Source organism: Cryphonectria parasitica, assembly GCF_011745365.1.
Source record: "Cryphonectria parasitica EP155 unplaced genomic scaffold M406scaffold_2, whole genome shotgun sequence".
In the NCBI taxonomy this organism is placed as follows: domain Eukaryota; kingdom Fungi; phylum Ascomycota; class Sordariomycetes; order Diaporthales; family Cryphonectriaceae; genus Cryphonectria; species Cryphonectria parasitica.
Window position 1 is genome coordinate 5,258,477 of NW_024468910.1, and position 23,419 is coordinate 5,281,895.

A 23,419-nucleotide genomic window follows, 5' to 3' on the forward strand; every position below is an offset into this window, starting at 1 on the left:
AAATCCTCGCCCTCTATATGTATTTTCCGAAGTTCGGATCAGAAGGCGTTGGCAAGGTCTTTTAAGACACGCGGACACACATACACACAACACCACACACACACACACACACACATACAAGCAACACGCATGCAAACACACACAATTCGGCCAATCAATTAGCAAGACAAAATCAGACGATTATTTTAGCATTCCTTGTCCCTCCTTTACAATGTCCAAGTTCCCCCGTCTCCCAGATTCAGGCATCAAGGTCATCATCGTCGGCGCTGGATTCGCAGGCTTGACTGCCGCGATCGAGTGCGACCGAAAAGGCCACAACGTAACTCTTTTTGAGAAAATTGCAGACCTAAAACCCCTGGGCGATATCATCAGCTTCGGCCAGAATGCCACACGCATCTTTGCCAGATGGCCTGGGGTGATGGAGAAGTTCCAGCCTCTCATCCACAAGAGCCAGGAGATTTCCTACCACAGCTGGGAGGGAAAATATGTTACCACCCAGTCCTGGCTGGCTGAGAAGGAATGGGGGCCTAGGGTGAACGGGCACAGGGGCGAATTGCACCGCATCTTGTACGAGCACGCCAAGGAAAGAGGCATCGAGATCCGGCTGGGCCAGGACGTTACAGACTACTTTGAGAGCGAGACGGAAGCCGGCGTGGTGGTAAATGGCGAGAAACACGTGGCAGATGTGGTTCTGGCGGCTGAAGGGGTCAAGTCCCGCGGGCGCAGGATCGTTCTTGGGTTTGACGACAAGCCTCAGCCCTCTGGCTACGCGATCTACAGGGCCTGGTATCCGACCGAGAACACACTCAGGAAGAAGGCCGTGACCCAGCACCTTGTGATGGCAGACACACATAATGCCTGGATCGGCCAGGATATCCATTTCATCGCTGCAGCGGTCAAGAACGGCGGGGAGATGAGCTGGGTCTGCACGCACAAGGACGAGGCGGGCATCGAGGAGAACTGGCAGTTCCCAGGAAAGGTGGAAGATGTCTTGAAAGTGCTGCAGGGCTGGGCGCCCGAGGTGGTCGAGCTGGTCAAGGCGACGCCACCGGATCGCCTGTTTGACTACAAGCTTGTGTATCGCGACCCTCTGCCCACCTTCATCTCGCCTGAGAAGCGCATTGCCCTGATTGGTGATGCCGCGCATCCCTTTCTTCCGACCTCGATCCAAGGAGCTAGTCAGGCCATGGAGGACGGGGTCGTCCTCGCGGCATGTCTTGCTATCGCGGGCAAGGCAAGAGTCACCGAAGCTATGCAGGTCTACGAGAAGATTCGGTATGAGAGGGTACACAAGATCCAGGCAACCGGGGTGTCGACACGAGAGATGTGGCACAAGGCAGACTGGGACGCCATATGGAAAGACCCAAGCATGCTTCACCTGAAGAGGGAAGAATGGATCCTGCGGTTCGACGCTGAGGAGGACGCCTATTCACGATATGATGAGGTGAAGGCCTCTCTCCAAGCCGTATAGAGTGTTGGGAATAGTACAGCGACATAGTACAGGATAGAGTGCCTTATCTTGAGTCGGAAAGATGATAGAAGGTCTTGACGTTTTTGATTATAATATGATTTACTTTTTACTGCAGCGCAATATAATACATGACAAATTACTATTGTAGTGGGCTTTCTTTGCCATCGTCTTCGTGTTCTTCATCTTACTGGTGCCGACGATCCGTGCCCTGTACTGGACTGTCAAGCTGTTTCTTTCTCGCCGCACACCTGCAGCACCCTCTAGCCAGGAGGAGGAAGGGGGGGGGGGGGGGACCAGACCGTTCTCAAACCGGCCTTCCGGCGGCATATGAACAATGTGGAGCTGGCCAACGCGGGGCATACTTATATAAAAGCCTTCGATATCCTGGGATCTTTTCTTCCCAACTTCGAGAAACTAAAAGCTGGCGGATAATATAAAATTTTCAGAGCCCCCTTTAACAAGGTCACTTGTCGAGCGTCTTCTTTGCACACACACAGAGATGAACCGACGTTTCATCTATGGTACGGCTTGGAAAAAGGACGAGACTGCCTCGTGCGTGCTAAAGGCTATACATTCTGGCTTTACGGCCTTCGACACCGCATGCCAGCCCAAACACTACAGAGAAGATCTCGTCGGAGAGGCCATCCGCAGGGCCTTTGCTGATGGAACGATCAAAGACCGCAGCCAGATCTGGGTAAGTAATGTGTCTCATCCAGCTGGTTCCTATTTACATCAGTTCCTTGATGCTGACTCTCTGGTAGATTCAGACTAAATTCACTCGTCCCTCTGCTCACGATCCGGAGAATTGCCCCTATGACTTGAGCGCGCCAATCGAGGAGCAAGTCCACAAGTCAATCCAGATGTCCCTTCACAACCTCCGCCACAGCGAAGAGCTGGACGGTACCAACGACGGATCGGTCTACCTGGACTCGCTGATTCTACACTCCCCTTCCCCAGACTTGGAAGACACCCTCGCGGCCTGGCGTGTCATGTCCTCCTACGTGCCCCACCGAATCCGCGCGCTGGGCGTGGCCAACCTCTCATGTGAGCACCTCATGCGACTGTACGAGGCCGTGGAGGTGAAGCCGTCCTTTGTGCAGAACCGTCTGCATCCAGAAACGGACTGGGAGATTGAGCAGCGGAGGTTCTGCGTGGACAAGGGCATTCTCTTCCAGGCGCACAAGGTCCTGAAGAGGAAGGAATTTATACTGGACTCGGAGCTGCTCAGGGAGGTCGCCTCGGCGGTCGGGGTGAACAGGCAGGTGGCCATGTACCTGTTGGTGCGGGGGCTGGGTGATTACATGACGGTTGTGAACGGGACGAAAAGTGAGGAGCACATGAAAGAGGATTTAGAGGGCATTGTGAAATTCAATTCATGGTGGGCTGACGAAGGAGAAAAGGGAAAGAATCAGACCAACTGGACCGGGTATATGGCGTGCTTCACGGAAATGATCGGGCAATCGTCGAGAAACTCCGGGCCTGCTGGATCTCCGGCGTAAGAATGGTACGGGATCGGATGTGATCCGAAATGAGGCTGATCGAGGGCAAGAAGAAAAAGGGAAAAGACAAAAAAGGAAACCGAAAGAAAGAGAATCCATTGGGACGTGCCATGCCCAGACTTCGAAGGAGACAATCATGGTGATACAGTCAAGGGGGGAAAAGTCGTCTTCCTTGATGATAAGGGATGGCAAAATGAGTTGCAAGATCCTTATCTTGCATTCATTCATTTGAGCGAGTACTTATTCCCAGGGACCCTCTCTCACACCAAAGAAAAGAGACACTGCGAGACCGGCAGGAATTTCTCCCTCTCTCTCTTTTCTCTCCTTTGTCAGACGGCAGACTCAGTCGAGACCAAAGTGGGCCGCATCAGCAGCAACAGCAGCGTCAAATTCTTAGACACAGGGTGAGCGAGTGGATCCCGGCCTGGCCCTCCCGAAGGAGTCTACGGCAAGCGAGAGAGGGCGAATTTGTCCCGGTTTTTTTCGCCGACGACATCGTTCCTTTTTTTCTTTTTTTTTCTTTTTCTTTGTTCTTCTTAAAAAGACACACACCACGAGATCAAGGAGGAGACACACGAACGAACCTTCTTGTCCAAGACCAAATAATTTCAACGCGGGTCCAAAACCAACAACACAAGCATGGCAGAGAAACAGCCACCACAAAAAGAGACGCCCATGAGCACACCCGGCGTTCTCAGCAAGAGGCCCTCGTCAGACAATGTCTCGCCGCCGCCGTCACAAGAGTCACCACAGAACAAGGGGGCCTTCTCGACAGTTTTTGATGATATCGACCCAGCGCACTCGGATGCGCCCATAATCGCCTGTTGTTTTGTCTCTGGTCTTTGCGACAGTGTCGCCTTCAACGCAAGCAATGTTTTCGTGAGCATGCAGACGGGTGAGTTTTTTCTTCTTCTTTTTCTATTATTACTCAGAACACGGCCCCCACCCCCCTTTTTCATTATTTCTTTTCATCTTATTCGGCGACCATTTCGTAACCCACAACCAACAGTTACACATTATTTTCCAGACTGGCTACTAACAAAACCCAATCCTAGGAAACACCATTTTCTTGGCCCTCGGCACAGCCCACCTTCCATACGGCGCCTCCACCCTCTGGCTCAAGGCGCTGGTCTCCATCGCCGCCTTCTGGGCCGGCTGCTTCTGCTTCGGCCAGACCCGCCGCATCGGCAACAAGCGCAAGTCCACCCTGGCGCTGTCCTTCCTGGTCCAGTCCCTGCTCATCCTCATCTCCGCCGCCGTGGCGCAGGCGGGCTCCGTCCCGGCCTTTGCCATCGGCTCCCTCGGCTCCGACGCCAGCGAGATCCTGCTCAAGAGCTACGAGACCAACGCCATGTCGCTGATCCCGCTGTCGCTCATGGCGTTTCAGTTCGGCGGCCAGATCGTCACCAGCCGCGTCCTGGGCTTCAACGAGGTCCCCACCAACGTGCTCACCTCGCTGTACTGCGACCTGCTCTCGGATCCCCTGCTGTTCGCGCCCGCGGGCGCCAATGTCAAGAGGAACCGCCGCCTGACGGCTATTGTCCTGATGATTGCCGGCGCCATTCTCGGCGCCTGGCTGCAGAGGTCCAGGGCCGGTATGCCTGCTGCGCTGTGGATTGCTGGTGCCGTCAAGATGGTTATTGCTGTCGCTTGGGCTGCCTGGAAGCCGAAGCAGAAGCTCAGTGGTGAGAAGGCAGCAGGGCGGGTGTAGAAGCTGTTTTGTCCTGGGGCCAGTCAAGCCAGCTCGGAGGCCTTTTGATGATGGCTCTTTTTTTTTTCTTCCTTCCTTTCTTTTCTCTTCTTATGTTGCTCCCCTCGCAATCATTTCATTACAGCGCTGTCTAGATGGGAGAAGTAGAGTATAGACTCATAGACGTAGATCGATACCCACCATATTTCCCCCTTACATTCAATTAGAACATGTGGATACCCCCATCTCTTTTTTTTTCTTCTTCTTTTTTTTTTTCTTTTTTTTTTCCCAAGGAACAAGAATTCAACTCACGACCAGTCAGTCCATCCGGCAGTCGTCCATAAATTGAAGACAAGTCATCGACGAAAACCTCGTGGGACGACGACGTCTTGTTTAGGCCAGCATTCTGAGACGGATCGACAGGGCCTGTCATGAAGTAGATTCAGAACGTGGATGGGTCTGAAACAGCCATGGCGGTGACAGCTCGGTCCTTGCAAGAGTCCCCAGTGTCGGTTTGAAGTAATCGTGTAGCAAAGCTCGGGGGTGAATATATTCCATGAAGTTTGGAGATTTCTCCCCAACAGCTAACGGCATGAGTTTGCATTATGCGATATTGCTATGCATCCTCGCTAGTATTATTGGTAGCCAGCTGACCAGGGGAGGCCGCTGGGTCACAACGCATGCTAGCACGTGCAGTGGGCCAAAGCGGGCACCAGTCAGTGTGACTGTGGGTAGCTGTGCTCCTCTATCGTCTCTGTGCAGGTCGTCAGAGGACAACTTCTTAGGAATACATATCAGTGCAACGTAAATCAGGGTGGCAAGATGCTTCCCTCGTTCCGAATTGGCCCCAGATTGCAGTCCTGCCGAGCGTCGAGAGTATTCGGACCTTATGAAGTAGAAAGGCATCAATAGTGCGGGATGCTGAGATACAGAGACCCGCCAAAAGGACATGGCCTAAGCTCTGCAATTAAGGGTACGAACACGAACGGCGCGACGGATGAGGCCAGAATAACAAGACCTGAATGAGACCTTCGATAGCTCTCTTAAGGATTTATTGAAATGTCTAACAGAATAGAATCGAAGTGCAAATGCTTGTCAATCAAGATCGTGATCCGTCATCACATACAATAGTTAGTAACAATATGTTTTGCAAATTCAAACATCTCCCTGCTGTATTTCAAGTCTATCACAACTTTGACCTGATGAGCGCCGCCTTTTCCCACAAGCCTTGCTTGTCGAGATTTGCCTCTCCGTCGTAGATGTCTCTCTCGAGTGCTCGAGCATTGACCTAGCAGCAAGTCAGTAAAATTCAACATTATGTCGGTGTCTCGACAAGGAAAAGTCCTACAAATCGTGGGCCCAGATCCTCCACTTTGCTTGCTCCCAAGAGCCGCATGCATGTCTCCACCTCGGCCTGTAGAACTGTTTATGGACGTCAGCATATTGAGATAGGACAAGACTTGTTTGTGATGAGAGGGAATCTTACTCTCGAATGTCCTGTAAACGCCCCTCCAGCCGCCGACGCCAAGTCCCCAGAGCGGTGCCCTGCCGATCCCCACCGCTTTTGCGCCCAGACAGAGCGCCTTGACGACATCAGTGCCCCTCTTGATGCCACCGTCCACCCATATCTCGATATCATTGAACACCTCAGGGCAGTACTTTCTGCACTCGAGCAGGGTATGTAGCGCAGGCGGGGCCGTATCCAGAGCGCGCCCACCGTGGTTAGACAAGAGGACCGCCTTTACAGTCCCAGGATTTTCCCGCGCATATCGAGCGGCCAGATAGACATCCTCGTGTGTCTGCACCCCCTTCAGAACGACCGGCATGTCCGGGGCATGCTTCTTCAACCACGGCAGTGTTGTCTTCCATGTCAGGTCCGCAGCCGTGCCGGCAAACAGCGCCTGTCCCACACCACCGCCAACCTTGCTGTCCTCCTTGTCGCCACCGCCAATTACAGGGTAGTCCACCTCGCTCTGCGCTGGTGGGCCTGCAGCCTCAAGCCCTTGCTTCTCGTCCATCTCCCTCTTGCCCGGCACAGGGGCATCGAGGGTCAACACGATGAACTTGTACCACTGGCGCATCTTGACGATTCGCGCCAGCATGGCCTCGCTCTTAGCCCGGTCGTTATGCACGTATAGCTGCCAGCCAAAGACCTGGCCCTCGTGGGCGCCTTCGACGACCTGCTCGGGAGTCATGCTCGCGTTGTTGCTGATGATCTGGCATGCGCCGAAGTAGCCTGCTCCCTTGGCTATGCCGGCTTCGCCGTCTGAGTGCGCGAGGCGGGCCATGGCGGCAGGGCAGACGAAGATGGGGGTGCGGACGCCGAATTGGCCCAGGAGCGAGGTGGAGGTGTCACATTGAACGCAGTCCACAAAGACGCGCGGGCGGAGGAGGACGGAGCGGTAGACGGAGTTATTGTATATCTTGGAGAAGAGGTCGTCGGAGGCGGAGTCGTAGTATGCGCGGCACTTGGCGGACACGAGCTTCTTTGCAGCGTCGGCTATCTCGTCGAGGTTAAGGAGGTGGTCGAGCGGTGGAGCGGTGTATTTCTCGACCGTGGTGTTCGCAGGCGACGAGGAGGCGGAGGAGGAGGCATCGTCGCTGCTGTCAGGGCCGACGGCGGCTGATTGTGCCCTGGCAAGGCTGTCTGGGTTGACACGGCCCAGTCTGGCCTCTGGCTTGAGGTTCTCCTCAAGGGTGCCAGGAGGGTGAATAGGGTCGTACTCTTCTGTGGCGTCCTTGCCGGCGAGCTTGAGGATGATCTTGGAGCCGCCAGGGTGCTCGGCCAGGAAGTCGGTCACGTCGTAGACATTGCCGTAGAGGATGACCCAACAGCTGTCGGGGGAGGTGTGCTTTGCGACTGTATCATTATGGTAATGCAGGTTGAGTATTGGTTAGTTTTGTGCCGTGTCTCTCAGCTGGTTCGCTTGCGGGAGCAATCCCCCTCCATTCTGTCTCGCCTGTAGTGGGGGTTGCAACTTACCCTCTTCCACCGTGAATTCTTTGGCCATGGCTATCAATTGGAATTCTATAAACACACGGCGCACATAGCAGAAGGGATAAATAAAGAGGGAATCAAATACAGGCCTGAGAAAGAAAAAGGAAAAAAAGAGAAGAAATCAAGGCATTGACTCGAGTAAATCATGGCCAAAGTGGAAGCAAGTTCCACATTGCTCCTCTGCCCAGAGTCGTCTTCTCTGCCTGGTGCAACATTGGCCCGAGGGGCAGGTACTATGATAGCAAACTCAGGCCAAGGACGTTGGTCCCCACTTCCCCGGAGCAAAAGACGGCGGGGAGATGACCAACTAAAGGGCCTCATTCGCTGCATCAACAGACCGGATCGTTAGCGTGCAGGGTAGGGGCTGCGATGATCGGAGCCAAGATTCATTCATTCATCCCACGCTCTGTTGTCGAAGAACATTCAACAATCAAACAAACAATTGATACATAGGTCAAGCATGCCACATGGACGGCAGGCCAGACAAGACTTGTTTCCAACGCATTTCTGACCTTTTCACTTATTTCTACCATATTATTTCGTCCCTCGAATTCAAGAAACTCGTCCTGATCACCGTGGTTTCGCTAACCCTTCCTTTTTTTTTCTTCCTACTTTTAATGTCCCCCTTAGACCTAAGAATGAAAGTCCTCCAATAAAGACTGGACTTGCTGTGGACTGAGGGACATGCGAAATTTGATTCCGTTGTCGTGAGACCTGATGGATTACCACAGTGCTGAATGCGTCCTCTCCGCCCCATGTGTCATGCGCTGTGACGGAAGTAAGGAGTCATGAATCTCCAAGTATTGCGGGCAGCTGCGTCTCGCAGGCATTGTTTACCTATTTCGTCTAGTAGGTAGCACTTACTGCCCCAGATCTCCGGAGATGAGCTGGCAGGCAGAGGAGATGCATGTGCAGTTTCTGCATACGGTGCACGGCAGAAGATAACCCACAAGGGGCTGGCTGGCTGACTGACTGACTGACAGTCTTCTACTTGTCTTGGTTTACACATGAAGTAGTATTACGTTTGATTATTATTCGATCACCATTTCGTCGCCTCTTCTCTCTCCTAAACACTCTACCTAGCAGCATAGCAGGTGTATTCAAACACCATAATATTCATCATCCCGACCTATACAAACCCGCCCGGCACCCTGGCAGACACGCGATGCGGTGCTAATCTGTAGGCTTTCCAAGGCACGCCCTTTTATAGGCATCCTGGAGGAAGGATTCGGCCGAGATTTAGTCCCTTCCTATCACCCACTAGCGGTCACGCATGTACTTTCCAAATAGGGAAATATACAGTACATCGGGAGGGGATAGATAGATGCCATTTGACTCACCCTCTCTCTGGCCCATCCCTCGACTACGTCCGCGGGCTCCTTGAACAGCAAGATAAATAGCAAGCACCTTCTCGTCTTACCAGAACCATTTGACAAGAAGTCCAGAGACATCATCAGAGACTGAGTAAAGAGATATCCTTTTGACTACCATAGACGTCAATCATGGCCAGCGAAGACCAGCACCAAGTTTCCCTCAAGACGGCACAATCCGCAATCAACAGACACAAGGAGAGAGGTAGGTTGTCATTACATTGACTTTGTAATCAATCAATCACTCCTAACACACCAGAAAACGTCGCACTGACACTTGTTCTACTCTCCTCAAGGCCATTATGATGTCGAGACGGTCCACTCCATCTTCAACAGCACCGCCGTCGCCCATGTCTCCTTCGTCCCAGACCCATCCAACCCGCTACCCGTTGTCCTTCCCATGATTGCCCGCATAGGCACATTCCCAGGTGGCGACGGTGAGGCCGCTGCATACATCCACGGCTACGTTTCCAGTCGCATGTTCCGACCCCAGACCGGGCGATCAGAGCCCGCCACGCGGGAGGAAGACGCCGGGTTTCCCGTGTGCATCGCCGCCACCAAGATCGACAACCTCGTGCTGGCCCTTACGCCCTTCAACCACAGCTACGACTACCGTTCCGCCGTCGTCCACGGCACGGCCACGCTGCTTGACCCAGGCACCAGGGACAACCCTCTCAACCGCGACGAGCTGCTGTGGGCCATGAAGCTCATCACCGACGTCGTCTGCCCGGGCCGCTACGACAACACCCGCGTGCCGCCCGACGAGGCTGAGATCGCCTCGACCAGGATTCTGAAAGTGCGCATTAACAGCGCCAGTGCCAAGATCCGCGACTCGGGCGTCAAGGAGGACGCTAAGGATCTGAAGAACGAGGCAGCTGTGAACAAGGTCTGGACGGGCGTCATCCCGTATGTGGAGACGTTGGGCGTGCCTACGCCTGCTGAGACGAACAAGGTGGCGGCTGTTCCGGCATACATTCTGGATCATGTCAAGGAGCATAATGAGAAGGCTCAGGCGGGGAGGTCTGGGGGCCTTGTGTCCAAGGTTATGTCATCACTTTTTGGATCATGAGAAGGGTGGGGAGGGTTCTAATAATGAACAAGTGGTGTTTTACTCGAGTAGAATTTTACATAGACTTCAGTTCCAGTGCGGCTATTGCAATGTTGAGATGTGAAACGTAAGAAGACAACTGAAGAGCTACGTACTGACAATGCCCATCTCACTGATCATGAACGTGCTCTTATATCCAGCTCTTCAGACTGATAGCTTTGAATCACAACATGTCTACCACTATTGGATACAGAAGCCATCACCGTGCTGATTTATAGGTCAGACCCTTCATTTGATGTGCTGCTGAATGAATCCCTCCAACTCCTTTCCGTTGAGAATACTGTCCACGACACCCTTCGCCTTGTGCTTGAAGCCGAGGCTGGTTGTCAGGCTGAGGGTCATTAAGTCAGTCGAATTCATGAGATGCTTCAAAGTTAGGAGCAGAGAGGGAATAAGAAACAAATACTTACTCGGGGCTCGTGTAGCTGTTCTCGGTCCCCCACACCAGGTAGCCAAAACACTCGCTGTACCCATTTTCCTTCCCGCCAATGAACTCGATAAACTCCTCCCTGGTCTTCAGCACCTTCTGCTGCCCGCCATTCTTCTGGGCCGCAGGATGACCAAGCCTCTTCAGCTCACTCGCCACGGCATAAAAGTGCTCTTTCCAAGAAAAGGGCGTCTTCTCGGCTGGGAACACATAGTGCGACGTCTGCTGGCCCGGCTCGAGCTTCTCGAGGTGCGCCAGGAGCAGGACGTACTGCTCCACCAGGTCGTGCACCCACACGCAGTTCCACGCGGCAGGGTGTCCCTCTGGCAGCGCCGCGAGGCCGTTCTGCATCATATACGTTGCAACCATGGGCGTCTGGATCGAGATCCGCTTCCAGGGCTCCGAGCCGATACCATAGATGAGGGGAGGCATCATGATGGTGCCGACGACGTTGTGCTCCTTCTCTGCCTCGGGGTTGAACAGCTCCTTCCGCAGCGGGCCGTCGACATGTCGGTGGTAGGCGTCGGGCTGGATCCGGCCGTCGATTTCCTCGTCTGTCATGTGCAGGTCCGACAGCGTCTTCTCCTCGATGGTTTTGGACCCCAATCCTTGCGCAGAGCGCACCAGCTCGTCGTTGCCGCTTGTCTGGATGTAGATGGCGCGCTTGGATCCTTTCGGCCGGGTCTTGAGGCCCTCCAGGATGGCGAACGCGCCCTGGTCGTCGTCGGCCGAGGCTGCGTGGATGATGATGTCGCTCTTGGCTGCCCACTCTTTGATGAGGGAGGCGTCGGTGAGGGAGCCCCGGATCGGCTCGATGCCCTGCTCCTTGAGCGAGGCGGCCTGGTCGTCCCGCCGCGTCAGGGCATGTAGCTTCAGGTCGGGCCGGGTCTCCTTTAGTTTAAGCAGCAGCGAGCCGCCGATGAGACCGGGCCCGACGAGGAAGAGCGTCTTCTGTGCCGTTGTAGTCATCTTTTTTTTCTTTTTCTTTTTTTCTTTTTGGATGGATATTATTGACAGGTATGAGCTTTGATGCAATTTCTAGCGCAGTTGACAATTGTCTTCTTCTACGGTAGGCAATGCGAGAGGGGGAAGAGTGGGACTCTCGCCATGAATTAATAATTCGGTGTTACCTAAGACTCAGGCTCAATTTATGACATCATGGTCACCAAGTTGATTCTCCATGCACTTATCACGAGTCTACAAACCGTTAAAGGATTCATGAGTAATGTGTATACTTCGCCTTCATAACTGTCGGAGACAGCCACATATAATTTTTCAACTCGCAGTTTCTTGCTCTCTCTCTCTCTCTCTCTCTCTCTCTCTCTCTCTCTCTCTCTCTCTCTCTCTCTCTCTCTCTCTCTCTCTCTCTCTCGGCTCACGCTAGAATACCGCCTTGCACACGTCGCAGCACGCACGCAGGATATCTGGTCGGCGTGCCCATCACCAAGCTACAGGCTGTTGCCCTGGGTGTTGGGGAAGGTGGTCTCCTGCGGGTATATCTCACGAGAAACTGCTTAATAGCTAAGCTACTGTCTATCCTGTTGTTCATGTGCTGTCGCTTCTAAAAGCGGCAAACACCCCTGGGATTCTCTCTATCTCACTCTATAACTCACACTGTGCATTCGACCCACCTATTCATCAACCCTGTCAATTCCCACGTCTCGTGCAGCGCACAAACACTAAGCCAAGGCTACACCAAACGTCAACAGGTGTGCGATGCAAAAAGCCTGGGCGGGTGGGAGAACTGCCAGAGCTCAATATTATGCAGGGACACTTTTCCTTCTGATATCCATAATTCATTCGGTATTATACGCTCTTCACGCCCTCCAAGAATTTCTGTTCTATCCGGATCTGCTGCAACGAGATGGGCCGAATGAGCTGGCTTGAGAGCCTTAGGTAGTGAATTGCGCCAGCATGAGACCTGACAGCAGCTTCATCCAACCGTTCCTGAACCAAGCCGAGTCTCCAACCGTCATGCTAATGTACGACGGCTTCCCAAGCCTAAATTATAGATGAATCCTTGGTCAATTCCCATGTGCCACTCCAAATGATTATAGCTTGCTGTGTATCGCGGAACGCCTGATATTTGAAGAGCGCCGCCAACTCCTTTCTTGCGTTCCAAATCTCCATTGTTTTCAATTGTAGCATCTTCAAGGCCGCTGTCGCCGCTGCCTGAAGCATAGATCCAGGCTCGATCGAATTCTCGTTGGGCGCAAGTAATTTGGAAGCAAGTATAAGCGAGGCTAGGTTTGACCACTCCCAAGAGCGTTCGATGTCGGAGAAATGGCGAGCATCTACAATAAAGGATGCTGCGAGATGTTCAAGCTTGAGGCTGGCGAGCGCGACCATCCGGCTAACAGCTGGAGCTGGGTTGCGAATACTGTCGCATCCGATCAAGTCTTCCCCGAGCATGAATCGCTGCATAATAGCTGGTTATTGTTGATTAATGTTCACGAATACCAACAGTCTCTTGAGAATGTTGCTAGAATGGTGGATAGGCTCGAAAAGGCATAACCTAGATCAAGGATACGGGCTATCAGCGATAGAGTACCTATATGAATGAGAGCGAGCAATAACCTGGGCAGGTATGCAGCGATTGTAGAAGGCACTCTAGGGGCTGTACAAATGGTAGAAGGGAAGATGATTCTTCAATTAATCTATCTCAAGGCATGCTTGCCAATTGCCTTCTATATAGAAGGCAATTAGCACTAGTTCCAACTGAGCTAGCGTACCTGGCGACTCACTGCCTTTCCATTGAATGGCTCAGGCCAGTGAGTCAGGGTGGCCACCCAGGCCTCATTCACCTAAGGCCCCTATGGCCACTGCCACAGCGATACTCACTTCTATCTATAGGGCTTTGCATGCAGTCCCATTCCCTCCAGGGCTCGTAGTGGACTTCTTGTATCTAAACCAATGTTCTGAGTCGCTAGGCGAGTAGATACTAATATCGAGTATCAAATCGCCGTTGAGATCCCACGTGCTGAGAACATTCGCAGACCGTAAACGAGACCAGGCCCTTCCTCCAGCAGGGAGACCCCAAAACAACTTCGTCGCCGTCTTGGCCCTCTGATACCTTTACAACGCAACAGAGAGCGGCTCCAGCTTCATCTCGATTTGAGTCCATCAAGTTCGTCGAGGCCGTTGAGTCAGTCGAAAAGACATTATCGGATCTCAAGAGGCGTATGGTGGACGTGGAAAAGAAAGGTGCTGCTCCAGCTTATCGAAAAGAGTGTGGCTTGAGGCAACAACAAAACATGGGACTGTGCGATCTCTCGAGGCAAGCCGGGATAGTATGCGAGCTCGGGTAGCGGTAACAGAGACTCGCGCGGCGGCACTAAAGGGGCACAGCGCAGCATGTCGCACATGAACTAGTATTGTAGTGGATCATGATCAGAGTCACTTCAGTACTATTGCGGAGTAAATATCCTAGCAAAGAGTCGATATAGAGTTAAGGAGGAAATCGTAGATGATACTGCCAAAGGATTGACCAATAATCAAAATTGGAATTCTAATTTTGACCACACCTTGAACTAAGCTCGACATTGATTATTCAATTAGCGAATATTGTGGCACTTAACATTTGCTCTGGATCATACTTGGGCATCAGAGCCCGCCACTGACAAATCAACAACAATATACCAAACCACTTTCCTCCCGTCTATTTCAACGCAACCAACAAAAGCTCAAATTCCTCCTCCAGAGCACAATCATGATCACCACAATGTCCAGAATCCGCCGACTCTCCTTTCATGCTCCATGAGCTCGGCCTATACTATTGTCCTCAACCTGGCTTCACACGAAGCGGAAACGATCTCGGGCGTCCGGGTGGTGTGCCTACCCGAACAGAGCCCGAGGTCAAGCAATCCCGCAGTCAAGCCCCTATAGCCTACAGGATACATGGAGGGGTGTGAATGAGTCAGTGATGATACGTAACGTCTTCATCGTACGTGCTGGCAAGGAGGGGTTGTGCAGGACAGTTGCTCCACTTGAAACACAACCTCGTTGGAATCACTGCGGGGCCGGGTTTGCCTATCCTATCAAAGGAGGCTTGAAATATACTCGTTTACAGGGAAACTGAGTCTGACAACCTACGGTAAGGTACACGCGTGGAGAATTGGGTATATTGGTACTTGACTCTTCGAATACTTGGCAGCCTGTGCTTCGATATCGACTGATTTTCCCCTTCATGACGAACAAGAGATGAGAAGATGCTGTGGCCATCCACTGCGCTCATGCTTGAGAATATGGAGAAACGACTTGAACTATTTTCAAAGTGTTAGTACTGCTAGGAAATGACCCAAGTAATTAGTTCTTCTTTCATTCAACAAGCATAATGTGGCATGAGACCATCACTCCGAGGTATTTTTACCACCCTCATCCCCACAACATATGTAGTACAGGGTGTATGATCCGGCACCCCAAACGCCGAACCATCAAAAGCGAGCGTCAACAATCTCGTGGAGAGAGTTTCTACAACTTCCCGTCCTATCTTGTAATACCATGCCGTTGTCACATTACGACAACATGTTGATAGATATCTGGACTGTCGGACTGTCTCAAGAACCCGTGTGTGAAAGACACCGCCAGTTACTGTGGTTATTCTGCAGGCTCTTACATGGGTAAGTATCATGTACCCCTAATTGACATGATATCCTGCAGATCCCGTGGTGGGTACCTAAGTAGCAGCGTCGATTACAACTACCATCATGGACACTCAAGCTTCGTACAGTGCCCTGATCTCAATTGTGGCGGTGGAAGTGGAGGGGGGGAAGAGAAGGGGGAGGACCAATCAGGTCAAGATACTGAAGGGACAAGAGAGTGATTATGCAGTGTACGCGCCTTTGAAACCTTCTATTGAAATCAGAGTTGTATACATGCCACCTAAAAAAAGAAAAAACGGTCGGTTGATCTCCCGTCGTTGTGGCGCATGTGCATACCTTGATCTGAGCGTTGAGTTTACCCGGGATCGGGAGGATTGTATACACCGATGTCGAGAGTTGACACTGCGGTGCCCTAGAATTACCGAGTAGGGACTGATCCCCAGAATAATTGCTATACTACTCAATAGCTCTGCGGTCTCTCTCTCTCTCTAACACACACACATATATATATATATCATGCCCTTGAGCAGAATGTGTCGTGGTTCCAATCTGTCGATACAAGACTACCAATAACCCGTTTCCAAGTTTTATAACACAACCGTCATAAGTAACACGCCTTCAACATCATGAGCAAGCCGCTAGATATCGTCTTGCCCTTCCATAGTCAGGATGTGGCAGCTAAATCCACTCTGAAACTTGTCGGCATAGCCGCAGCATCTGTAAGTTTTTTTTTGTTTTTTGTAGCCTTTCCCATCTCCATTGAGGCCCTACTTCTTCAAAATAACAGTGTGCTTCTCAGAAGTAAGTTGAGCTAATCGAATCCCTTTTCTTGTAGGCTCTCCTATGGTACATTCTCGTCCTCGTCTACAGAGTATACTTCCATCCTCTGGCCAAATATCCCGGGCCCAAACACCTGGCAGCCACCGACATCCCTTGGGTCTACAAAGAGGCCGTCTCCGGTACCACTGCCCGGGAGGCCGTCGACCTGCACAAGAAGTATGGCCCCATCGTGCGCATTGGCCCCAATAGACTCGCCGTGGACGGGGCCGTCGGGTTTCCCCAGATCTTCCAGCACCGTCCTGGCCAGCCGGAGTGGCCCAAGAAGCGCGGGTTTTTCGGCGAGCAGGACGAGCTCAGATTGATCGGCAGCGCGCACGAGGAACACCGGCGGAGGCGTCGCCAGCTCGGCTATGCGTTCAGCGACGCGAGCATGAAGGAACAGGAGACCTTTATGAAGCCGTATATCGACAAGCTGTGCCAGCGATTCGGCGAGAAGGCCGCCTCTGGGGAAACGTTTGATCTTGTCAAGTGGTTCAACTTTACGACTTTTGACATCATTGGCGATCTGATGTTCAGCGACTCGTTCCATTCCCTTGCGGGTGGAGATTACCATCCCTGGGTGCTGAGCATCATCGAGGGTATACGCGGAACGGCCATGATCCGAGCTATAGACACATTCCCATTGATTGGCCCCTTTGTCCGCTTCTTTGGGTCCGCTGCCAGCGATATTGCTGCGAACACCGAAACGAGAACCCTGGCATCCGAAAAGGCCCTGCTGCGAAAGGCGCAAGGAGAGGCGCCTGGTGGCCGCAAGGACTTCATGACTTATATGCTCAAGACGGACCGCGACGGGCATCCAGGCTTCACCGAGACGGAGATCATCATGAACTCGGCTGACCTGGTGATTGCCGGCAGCGAGACCACAGCTACGTCCCTGTCTGCCATGTTCTGGCACCTGGGGCTGCCAAAGTACCGCCCGATTTACGACAGGCTGTGCGACGAGATCCGCTCCGCCTTCCAGAGCGAAGACGAACTGGATATGAAGTCTGTGGCTCGCCTCCCTTATTTGCAAGCCGTCATCGAGGAGAACTTGCGCATGTACCCTCCTGCTGCTGAGTTGCCCCCTCGTATCTCGCCTGGTGCTAAGCTCAATGGCGAATTCATTCCGAAGGGCGTAAGTAATTACTTGTTTTCCATTTTGCTACAACATCTCGAGAGAAATACCTCCAACCTGACTGATCTTTTTTTTCTCTTTCTTCCAGACCGCCGTCACAACCTACCAGCTGGCGACCTTCCACAACCCAGCCAACTTTGCCGACCCGGACACCTTCCGACCTGAGCGCTGGCTCCCGGCTTCACACCCGCTGTACGATCCCATGTTCGCCAACGACAACCGTGCCGCCTGCAAGCCCTTCAGCTTCGGGACCCGCGACTGTCTCGGCAAGAACCTGGCGTACTCGGAGCTCCGACTCGTTATTGCTCGCATCCTTTACCGGTTTGATTTTGAGCTGGCTCCGGGTCAGGAAGATTGGGCCAGCGAACAGCCGTTGTTCCTTGTGTGGGTTAAGCCACCGCTGAATATACTTTTCAAGGAGAGACAGCTGCAGAGCAAGCTGCAGAGCAAGCTGGAGTAGAGCTTGGAGTCACGAGTGTCGACAGGTTGATGATGCGGCTTTGAGGATTCGGATTCCAACCATGTCTCGTTTAGGGGTTTATGTTTGAGGTGGAAAACGGGCATCGACAAGTGTATATCAGAGATATACGTCCGAACTTGTATACATAGGGCGAAAAAAATGCAATTGCCTCTAGCTTAGCGTGATGGATCATTGAGATCAATCAAATCATTTAAAAACAATCAGAACAGAATTGCTCTGAAGTTGGACTTGTAGTAGGACCTAGTTCGCACTAGCCAAGCTCATCTGCAGGCCTCGAACCTTGACTGTAATTGATTACCTACATCGAATCAAAGTAGCCCGATCTTCAACACCCCTCCATGTTACATCTGCGGTTGTAGACAAGCAATCCTGTAGAGTTCAACCAGCAAAGGAGTTGAAATAGTAAACCAACAGAAAGTGGCAATGGTATCAGGGCTCTTCTCGAAGAACACACTTTACGAACCACTTGATTGACTCACGAGACACAAAACCCGCCGACCTTGGACACCATATTCAATCCTGCGCTATGAGTCAAAACTAAATGAAAATGAGATTTCTTCTATACATTCTTATTTGTTTTTGTAAGCCAGGTATTTAAATATTCTGCAAATCAAAGAGGTCTCAAAAATTGATATTTGCTTTAATTTTCACAAATCTAGATCATGGAATACATCGAGCGCGAAATAGAATGCTACATGTAGTCGACCTTTTGCAGGGCTCAACATGTCAATATGCTGTCAACGTTTTGAGACCCTCAACTTCAGAGAACTCCACCTGACCCAATCATCCCCTGATCTACCATACCCGAAGCACGCTTGGAGTGTCTGAAGTTGGCGCAAGTCCGCTGTCAGCCTTATCAGGGACCCCTGTTGCGACCCCACCAGCAGCGCGTCATGGGGCGCTATCCCGCTATAGTCAGGCCTCGCCCGTGACGTGCCCGATGTGGGCGCTGTCGCCTGGCCTCGTCTTGGCCTCGCCTCAACTACATGCACACTTGGACACATTGACCATGCAATAAACCTCCTCGCCTTACCAATCCAGACCAGCCTATCGACGAACCGACGAAGAAGAACTCGACCTGCACCACGATACAATCCAATAGACCTTACAACGAAGACCACATATTCTCCTCTCCCCCCTGCTTCCTCCCCTCTCTTTTCTTGAGGGCAGCTTGCGTGCAAGCACCCAGCCCCGAGGTTCTGTCTGTATCTCTCTCTGTCATTGCGGCGAATTACGCCGACCGCCAAGATGGCAACGACAACACCCAGATCACCCAGCCAAGCCATGCTTCCCAGCCCACGTGCGTCACCCTCACCCCGCAGGCCCGACCTCAACAACAACAACAACAGCAGTAACAACAACATGGCGACAACAACAGCCATACCGAACCCAACCTCGTCCTCCTCCATCCCTTCTTCCCCGTCACGGCCGCCCAAGAAGCGCTCCCTCCGCATTCTCTGCTTCGGCGACTCCCTGACCTGGGGCTACCACTCCTCTCCGCCGCCCCTCGACGGCAGCCCCAGCCACCCCTACAGCCACGCCCTCGCCGCCGTCCTGTCGCGCGCCTTTCCCGCCCTGCACATCGAGGCGCATGTCGACGGCCTGCCAGGCGACGTGGTCAGCCTCCCCGGCAGCCGCTTCCTGCCCCGCATCGAGCCCAAGTTCCTGACCAAGGGCGGCGGCACGCCGTACGACTGGACCATCGTGCTCGGCGGGACCAACGACCTTGCGCTGCAGATGCCGCCCGAGGACATCTTTGCGGGTCTGCGGAGCGTGTGGGCTGTGCCGCTGAGCAAGGGCGGGCGCGTGCTGGCCTGTACTGTGCCGGAGGCGGGCGGGGACTCGACGGCGGCGGGGGCGGGGGGGACCAAGGCGGCTAGGAGGAAGGCGGCGCTGAATGATTTGATCAAGGGCCACAGGCAGGAGAACTTGTAAGCTTTGGCTGACCCTTGGTTGACATGGGAGGGTTTTTCTTTTTTTGGTTTTTTTTTTTAATTTCATCGCCCTTTGCGGGGGTGGGAAAGGTGGAGGATGGTGGTGGTGCTAACTGTGCCCAGCCACGTCTTTGATCTCAATGCCGCGATACCATATCGGAACATGTGCGAGGAGGAGCGCGAGAGGTACTGGGACGACGAGATCCACCTGACCCCGGACGGGTATGACCTGATGGGTGAGAAGATTGCCGCTCACCTGGTCAACCTTATCATGCCGCCCGGCCGGCTGCAGTCCAACGGCGAGAGGGCACCCAAGAAGAGGAGACTATTTAGAGACGATAATAAGAATTTTGAAGAGGAGGAGGGCGACGACTCGCTTCTGGACCAGGGTTACTATGTTGTTCGTCGGAAGGACCTAGAATAGAAAAAAAAAGAGGAGAAAGTCGACTGGTGCAGGGGGGGTGGGGAATGGTCAATGGGTGCCAATGTCCTGCAGGACTTGGGTGGGTTCCTGGTATTGTACTATAGCAGAGAGTCTAGCTTTTGGATACCGTCACGGCGAGGGCGTTGGGCAGTAAGAAGGTAGACAAGACAACATGCGAACAAGAAGGCAGTAGGACTGTCTTTTTATGGTGGAGTAATCAAAGGTCTATTGTTCATAATGTCGTGATTTGCTTGCGCGGGGGTGCCGTGGTATCGTATCAGCTCTAAGAAGAACACCAGGTGACCAGCTGATGGTCGCTCCCGTCTTCTTCCGTTCTTTCAGACCATCAGGTTCTGGGAAACAAAAGCAGGTATCTCCTGCTGCATGAAGGCCACCACGTTCTCCACCTCCTCTGCCACGCCCAAGACGTTACTGTCCCACTGCCGTATGGCACTGGCGCCATTCATCTCGCCCTCGTCCTCAAACGCGATGCGCCCATCGAGCTGGTCGATCTTGCCCCTCAACCGCCCCTGCTCGATCATCTTAGCTGTAGTCACCTCGGCCTTGTCCGCGTCTAGGCCCAGCAGCACCCCAAGCGCCTCGAGGTCGATGTTGACGTAGAGCCGCGAGACCGCCAGCAGGTTGTGCTCCACCATGGCCCTGGCCAGCACGGTGGACCCGTCCGCCGTGGTGGCGAGCTGGTGCGCCTGCAGGCTCTGCGCGAACTTGTCCACCTCGGCAGGGTCGATCAGGCGGTCGAGGAACATCTTCTCCAGGATGCCAAACTCCTCCAGGCCGGCAGCCCGCTCGTCCTTGTACAGCCGTCCCAGAGCCCTACTCCGCGACGGACCTGCAGGGGCGAGGATAGCGCACTTGATGGCCTCGCCCAGGGTGCGCAGCCGATCGTCCTCGGCAACGGCTGGGAGGAAGCTGATCTCGTGGTAGGCCTGGCTGGCGGACAGGAACTGGCGCTTCGAGTCGTTGATGCGGGCGGCGGAGAGGCGGAAGTGGAGCTGGGTCTCGGGATCGGCGACCTTGTGGATGATAGCCTTGAGCTTGTTCAGATACGTCTCGGCGAGGGTCGGGTCGTCCTCCTCTAGATACAGCCGCACAATACGGATCCAGATCTGGCACTTGTTCTCTGTGGACACCCGCCTCTGAGAGGATTCGAGGGGGATCTCGGCCAGCACGCGGGCGGCGGCGCCATAGTCTTCGTTGGCCTCGTGGCCGTCGGCGATGAGCTCCCGCAGCAGGGCTGCCTGCTCGAGATAGGAGGAAGAGGCCGTCGGCGAGGCTGTAAGGATGTCTATTGTATGAGCGCCCACTTCGACCCACAGATTGTAGTCCTCGCGGCTGCGGAGGGCATTGATGAAGCTGGTGAGGAGGGGGCGCGTGACCACGATGCCTTTGGAGGAGTCCAAGATCTGGTCGGCTATGGTGTTGAATTCTTGGGCGGACGAGGCTTGCGAGAGGGCGTTCTGGAGGGCTTGGGTCTCGTCAGAGCCCTGTTGGGAGGCCATCGCGTCGGTTGATGTGGTTGGTATGTGTGGAGGAGAAGGAGGAGGAGGGTTGGTGATGGTGTTGTAAAATTGAGGAGGTTTAACTGATCATCAATCGACAATGGAGAACGTCAGCGCCTTGGAGCTGCAGCGGGCTAGGGAACCCTGGAAGAGCTCTGGTGGGGTGCTTCAGTGGCAGGCAAGGGCCCTGTCAACTGGGGAATGCGGGGTTGCAAGGTTGTAGATCCTTCTGTAAGCTAGTTATTCGGGGCCCTGTGAACCTGGGCCGCAGGCAGGCGTGGCGTAACTAGTACAGTATAATAGTAGCGTGGGCCTTCCTACTACGTACAATACATACGGTACTGAAGTAATTGTGTCGATTTCGATCTGCAGTCGAGCATGCATTCAGCACGCAACTATGTAAGTGATCAAATCAACTTCAACCAACGTCTAAAATACAACCTCACTAGGCCTGATGGTATAGGAGCAGGTAGCATCGCGTAGTGCTCAGCACATCGGCTGAGAAAACTTCCCAGGAGAGGCGTGTTATTCACACTCAGAGGCAGTGTTCGCAGGGCCAGTCATTTGGCAAGATGCACAGCTCCTTTCCAGCTTACCGCCGCAATCTATAGAACTGAAAACCTCTTCACTGAGAAGAGATTCAGACAGTGCTCGGCCTGAACCGTCATTCTTTTCGGTCTCCATTATCCTCGACGGCTCGTCAAGTACTCATAGGTTTTGGGCTGGCAGCACCATTCTCTGTGTCTCCTTCATCACACTCTCAGGGTATTCATGCTGTGTAGTACAGAGTATTAGCTTTGTCGGGCGCTGCTCACCCTCTAGCAACTTCTGGCATTTCTCTTCTGAGTGGCGTTGATCATTCAATTTACCTCAAAATGTCCTTTATCACCGCAGCCAGCAGGTTCACCTGAAAGTGCAGAATCTTACGTGTGACATGATGGGTTGAATTGGCCGTGGGATTATGCCACCTCTCCTTTACCCCTACCTTCTCATGCCTCGCTCTGGTACCAAGCCAAAGTATCATGGAAACCTATGGTTCATGATCTGCTCGTCGATGATCACGGCTGTCCGCTTCTCCATGGCGTGCATGGCGCGGCGGATCGGGCAGGAAGGTCTTGACAAGGGCAACCAAGATACGCAGGGTATTGGCTGATGATCGAACCGAGACCAAATGACACTTCAGCCAGTACGAAGAAAGTCTTTCCACAATCTGTCAGCTGTGGATGCCAATACATTTCACGGCCCCTCATCTCGACCCTGTAAAGGTTACAGTTCAAAACCCCCCCGCCGTGGGGACATTGGTACGTTCTCGGTGGGCCCATTCGTAGTCTGAGCTGGGCGGGGCTCAACCTTCCGTCATACGGTTCTTGGCCTTTATTGATTTAAACTTTCGATGGTCATCCTGCCATGTCCTGGAGAAGATCCTGGCCGGGGGGCGATTATCTAATTAGAAACGCATTGACGAGGCCGCCATGACAAAGCAGACGTAAGCTCTTGTTTGGCGCATAGTATTGATTGATCAAGTTTCACGGATCCAATATTACTATCATGCTAACAGAAGAGGCTCTATAGGTCATGCTCAGGTGGTCGGTGAGGAGAGATCATGCGAGGAGATGTTCTAAGTAAAGAGGCGCTGAGGTAATATGACAGAGTAATAAGTAATTAGTCGTACTGAGGTATTTGTCAAATACACTTCTTGCAAACGTGTAGTGATAATGAGAGCGTTGCCAGAAGAGACAAATAAGATTTGAAACGTGCGACTTGTCAATACTTTAACCTGTCAGCTCGCAAGACACAGAGTGATGTATAGTGGCACAAGAACCTTTCTCATTTCCCGGTAATACATTGGTTAATATATTCGAGACTTCTAAGGAGATGTCTACCGTGCAATTACAACTTTCTATGAAGCCTAACTTGTAAGCCCTTGATACCGAGAACTGTC

General features: G+C 52.9%; 8 protein-coding genes across 8 annotated transcripts; 6 read left to right on the forward strand and 2 right to left on the reverse strand.

The window, feature by feature from the left end:
- Positions 1 to 211: 211 nt before the first annotated feature.
- On the forward strand, positions 212 to 1,471 carry M406DRAFT_250575 (monooxygenase; the record flags this gene model as incomplete). The annotated part of the gene is made up of 1 exon (XM_040916705.1): positions 212 to 1,471. One exon carries the CDS (start codon positions 212 to 214, stop codon positions 1,469 to 1,471), a length of 1,260 nt encoding a protein of 419 aa, XP_040780283.1.
- Positions 1,472 to 1,970: 499 nt separating this feature from the next.
- M406DRAFT_337557 (Aldo/keto reductase) lies at positions 1,971 to 2,970 on the forward strand (the record flags this gene model as incomplete). The annotated part of the gene is made up of 2 exons (XM_040921266.1): positions 1,971 to 2,165; positions 2,233 to 2,970. 2 exons carry the CDS (start codon positions 1,971 to 1,973, stop codon positions 2,968 to 2,970), a joined length of 933 nt encoding a protein of 310 aa, XP_040780284.1.
- Positions 2,971 to 3,688: 718 nt separating this feature from the next.
- Positions 3,689 to 4,681, forward strand: M406DRAFT_337558 (uncharacterized protein; the record flags this gene model as incomplete). Its single annotated transcript, XM_040921267.1, has 3 exons — positions 3,689 to 3,713; positions 3,746 to 3,865; positions 4,026 to 4,681. The coding sequence occupies 3 exons, from the start codon at positions 3,689 to 3,691 to the stop codon at positions 4,679 to 4,681; spliced, it is 801 nt and encodes a 266-aa protein (XP_040780285.1).
- Positions 4,682 to 5,846: 1,165 nt separating this feature from the next.
- On the reverse strand, positions 5,847 to 7,671 carry M406DRAFT_327706 (FMN-linked oxidoreductase; the record flags this gene model as incomplete). The annotated part of the gene is made up of 4 exons (XM_040920244.1): positions 5,847 to 5,948; positions 6,009 to 6,082; positions 6,147 to 7,520; positions 7,644 to 7,671. 4 exons carry the CDS (start codon positions 7,669 to 7,671, stop codon positions 5,847 to 5,849), a joined length of 1,578 nt encoding a protein of 525 aa, XP_040780286.1.
- Positions 7,672 to 9,021: 1,350 nt separating this feature from the next.
- M406DRAFT_287461 (uncharacterized protein) lies at positions 9,022 to 11,601 on the forward strand. The gene is made up of 3 exons (XM_040918738.1): positions 9,022 to 9,233; positions 9,325 to 10,467; positions 10,547 to 11,601. Exons 1-2 carry the CDS (start codon positions 9,161 to 9,163, stop codon positions 10,095 to 10,097), a joined length of 846 nt encoding a protein of 281 aa, XP_040780287.1. The 5' UTR covers positions 9,022 to 9,160; the 3' UTR covers positions 10,098 to 10,467; positions 10,547 to 11,601.
- A 4,189-nt stretch (positions 11,602 to 15,790) lies between these two features.
- Positions 15,791 to 17,578, forward strand: M406DRAFT_327709 (cytochrome P450; the record flags this gene model as incomplete). The annotated part of the gene is made up of 3 exons (XM_040920245.1): positions 15,791 to 15,883; positions 16,000 to 17,118; positions 17,207 to 17,578. 3 exons carry the CDS (start codon positions 15,791 to 15,793, stop codon positions 17,576 to 17,578), a joined length of 1,584 nt encoding a protein of 527 aa, XP_040780288.1.
- Positions 17,579 to 18,539: 961 nt separating this feature from the next.
- Positions 18,540 to 19,957, forward strand: M406DRAFT_65618 (uncharacterized protein; the record flags this gene model as incomplete). The annotated part of the gene is made up of 3 exons (XM_040924938.1): positions 18,540 to 18,563; positions 19,040 to 19,530; positions 19,657 to 19,957. 3 exons carry the CDS (start codon positions 18,540 to 18,542, stop codon positions 19,955 to 19,957), a joined length of 816 nt encoding a protein of 271 aa, XP_040780289.1.
- Positions 19,958 to 20,295: 338 nt separating this feature from the next.
- Positions 20,296 to 21,477, reverse strand: CSN-4 (response to light stimulus; the record flags this gene model as incomplete). Its single annotated transcript, XM_040924484.1, has 1 exon — positions 20,296 to 21,477. One exon carries the CDS (start codon positions 21,475 to 21,477, stop codon positions 20,296 to 20,298), a length of 1,182 nt encoding a protein of 393 aa, XP_040780290.1.
- Between the last annotated feature and the right edge of the window lie 1,942 nt (positions 21,478 to 23,419).

Bases quoted from the DNA above. Each gene is read 5' to 3' on its own strand.
- M406DRAFT_287461 (XM_040918738.1), top strand. From the start codon at position 9,161: ATGGCCAGCGAAGACCAGCACCAAGTTTCCCTCAAGACGGCACAATCC. The intron at 9,234-9,324 runs GTAGGTTGTCAT...ACTCTCCTCAAG, and splicing joins CAACAGACACAAGGAGAGAG to GCCATTATGATGTCGAGACG.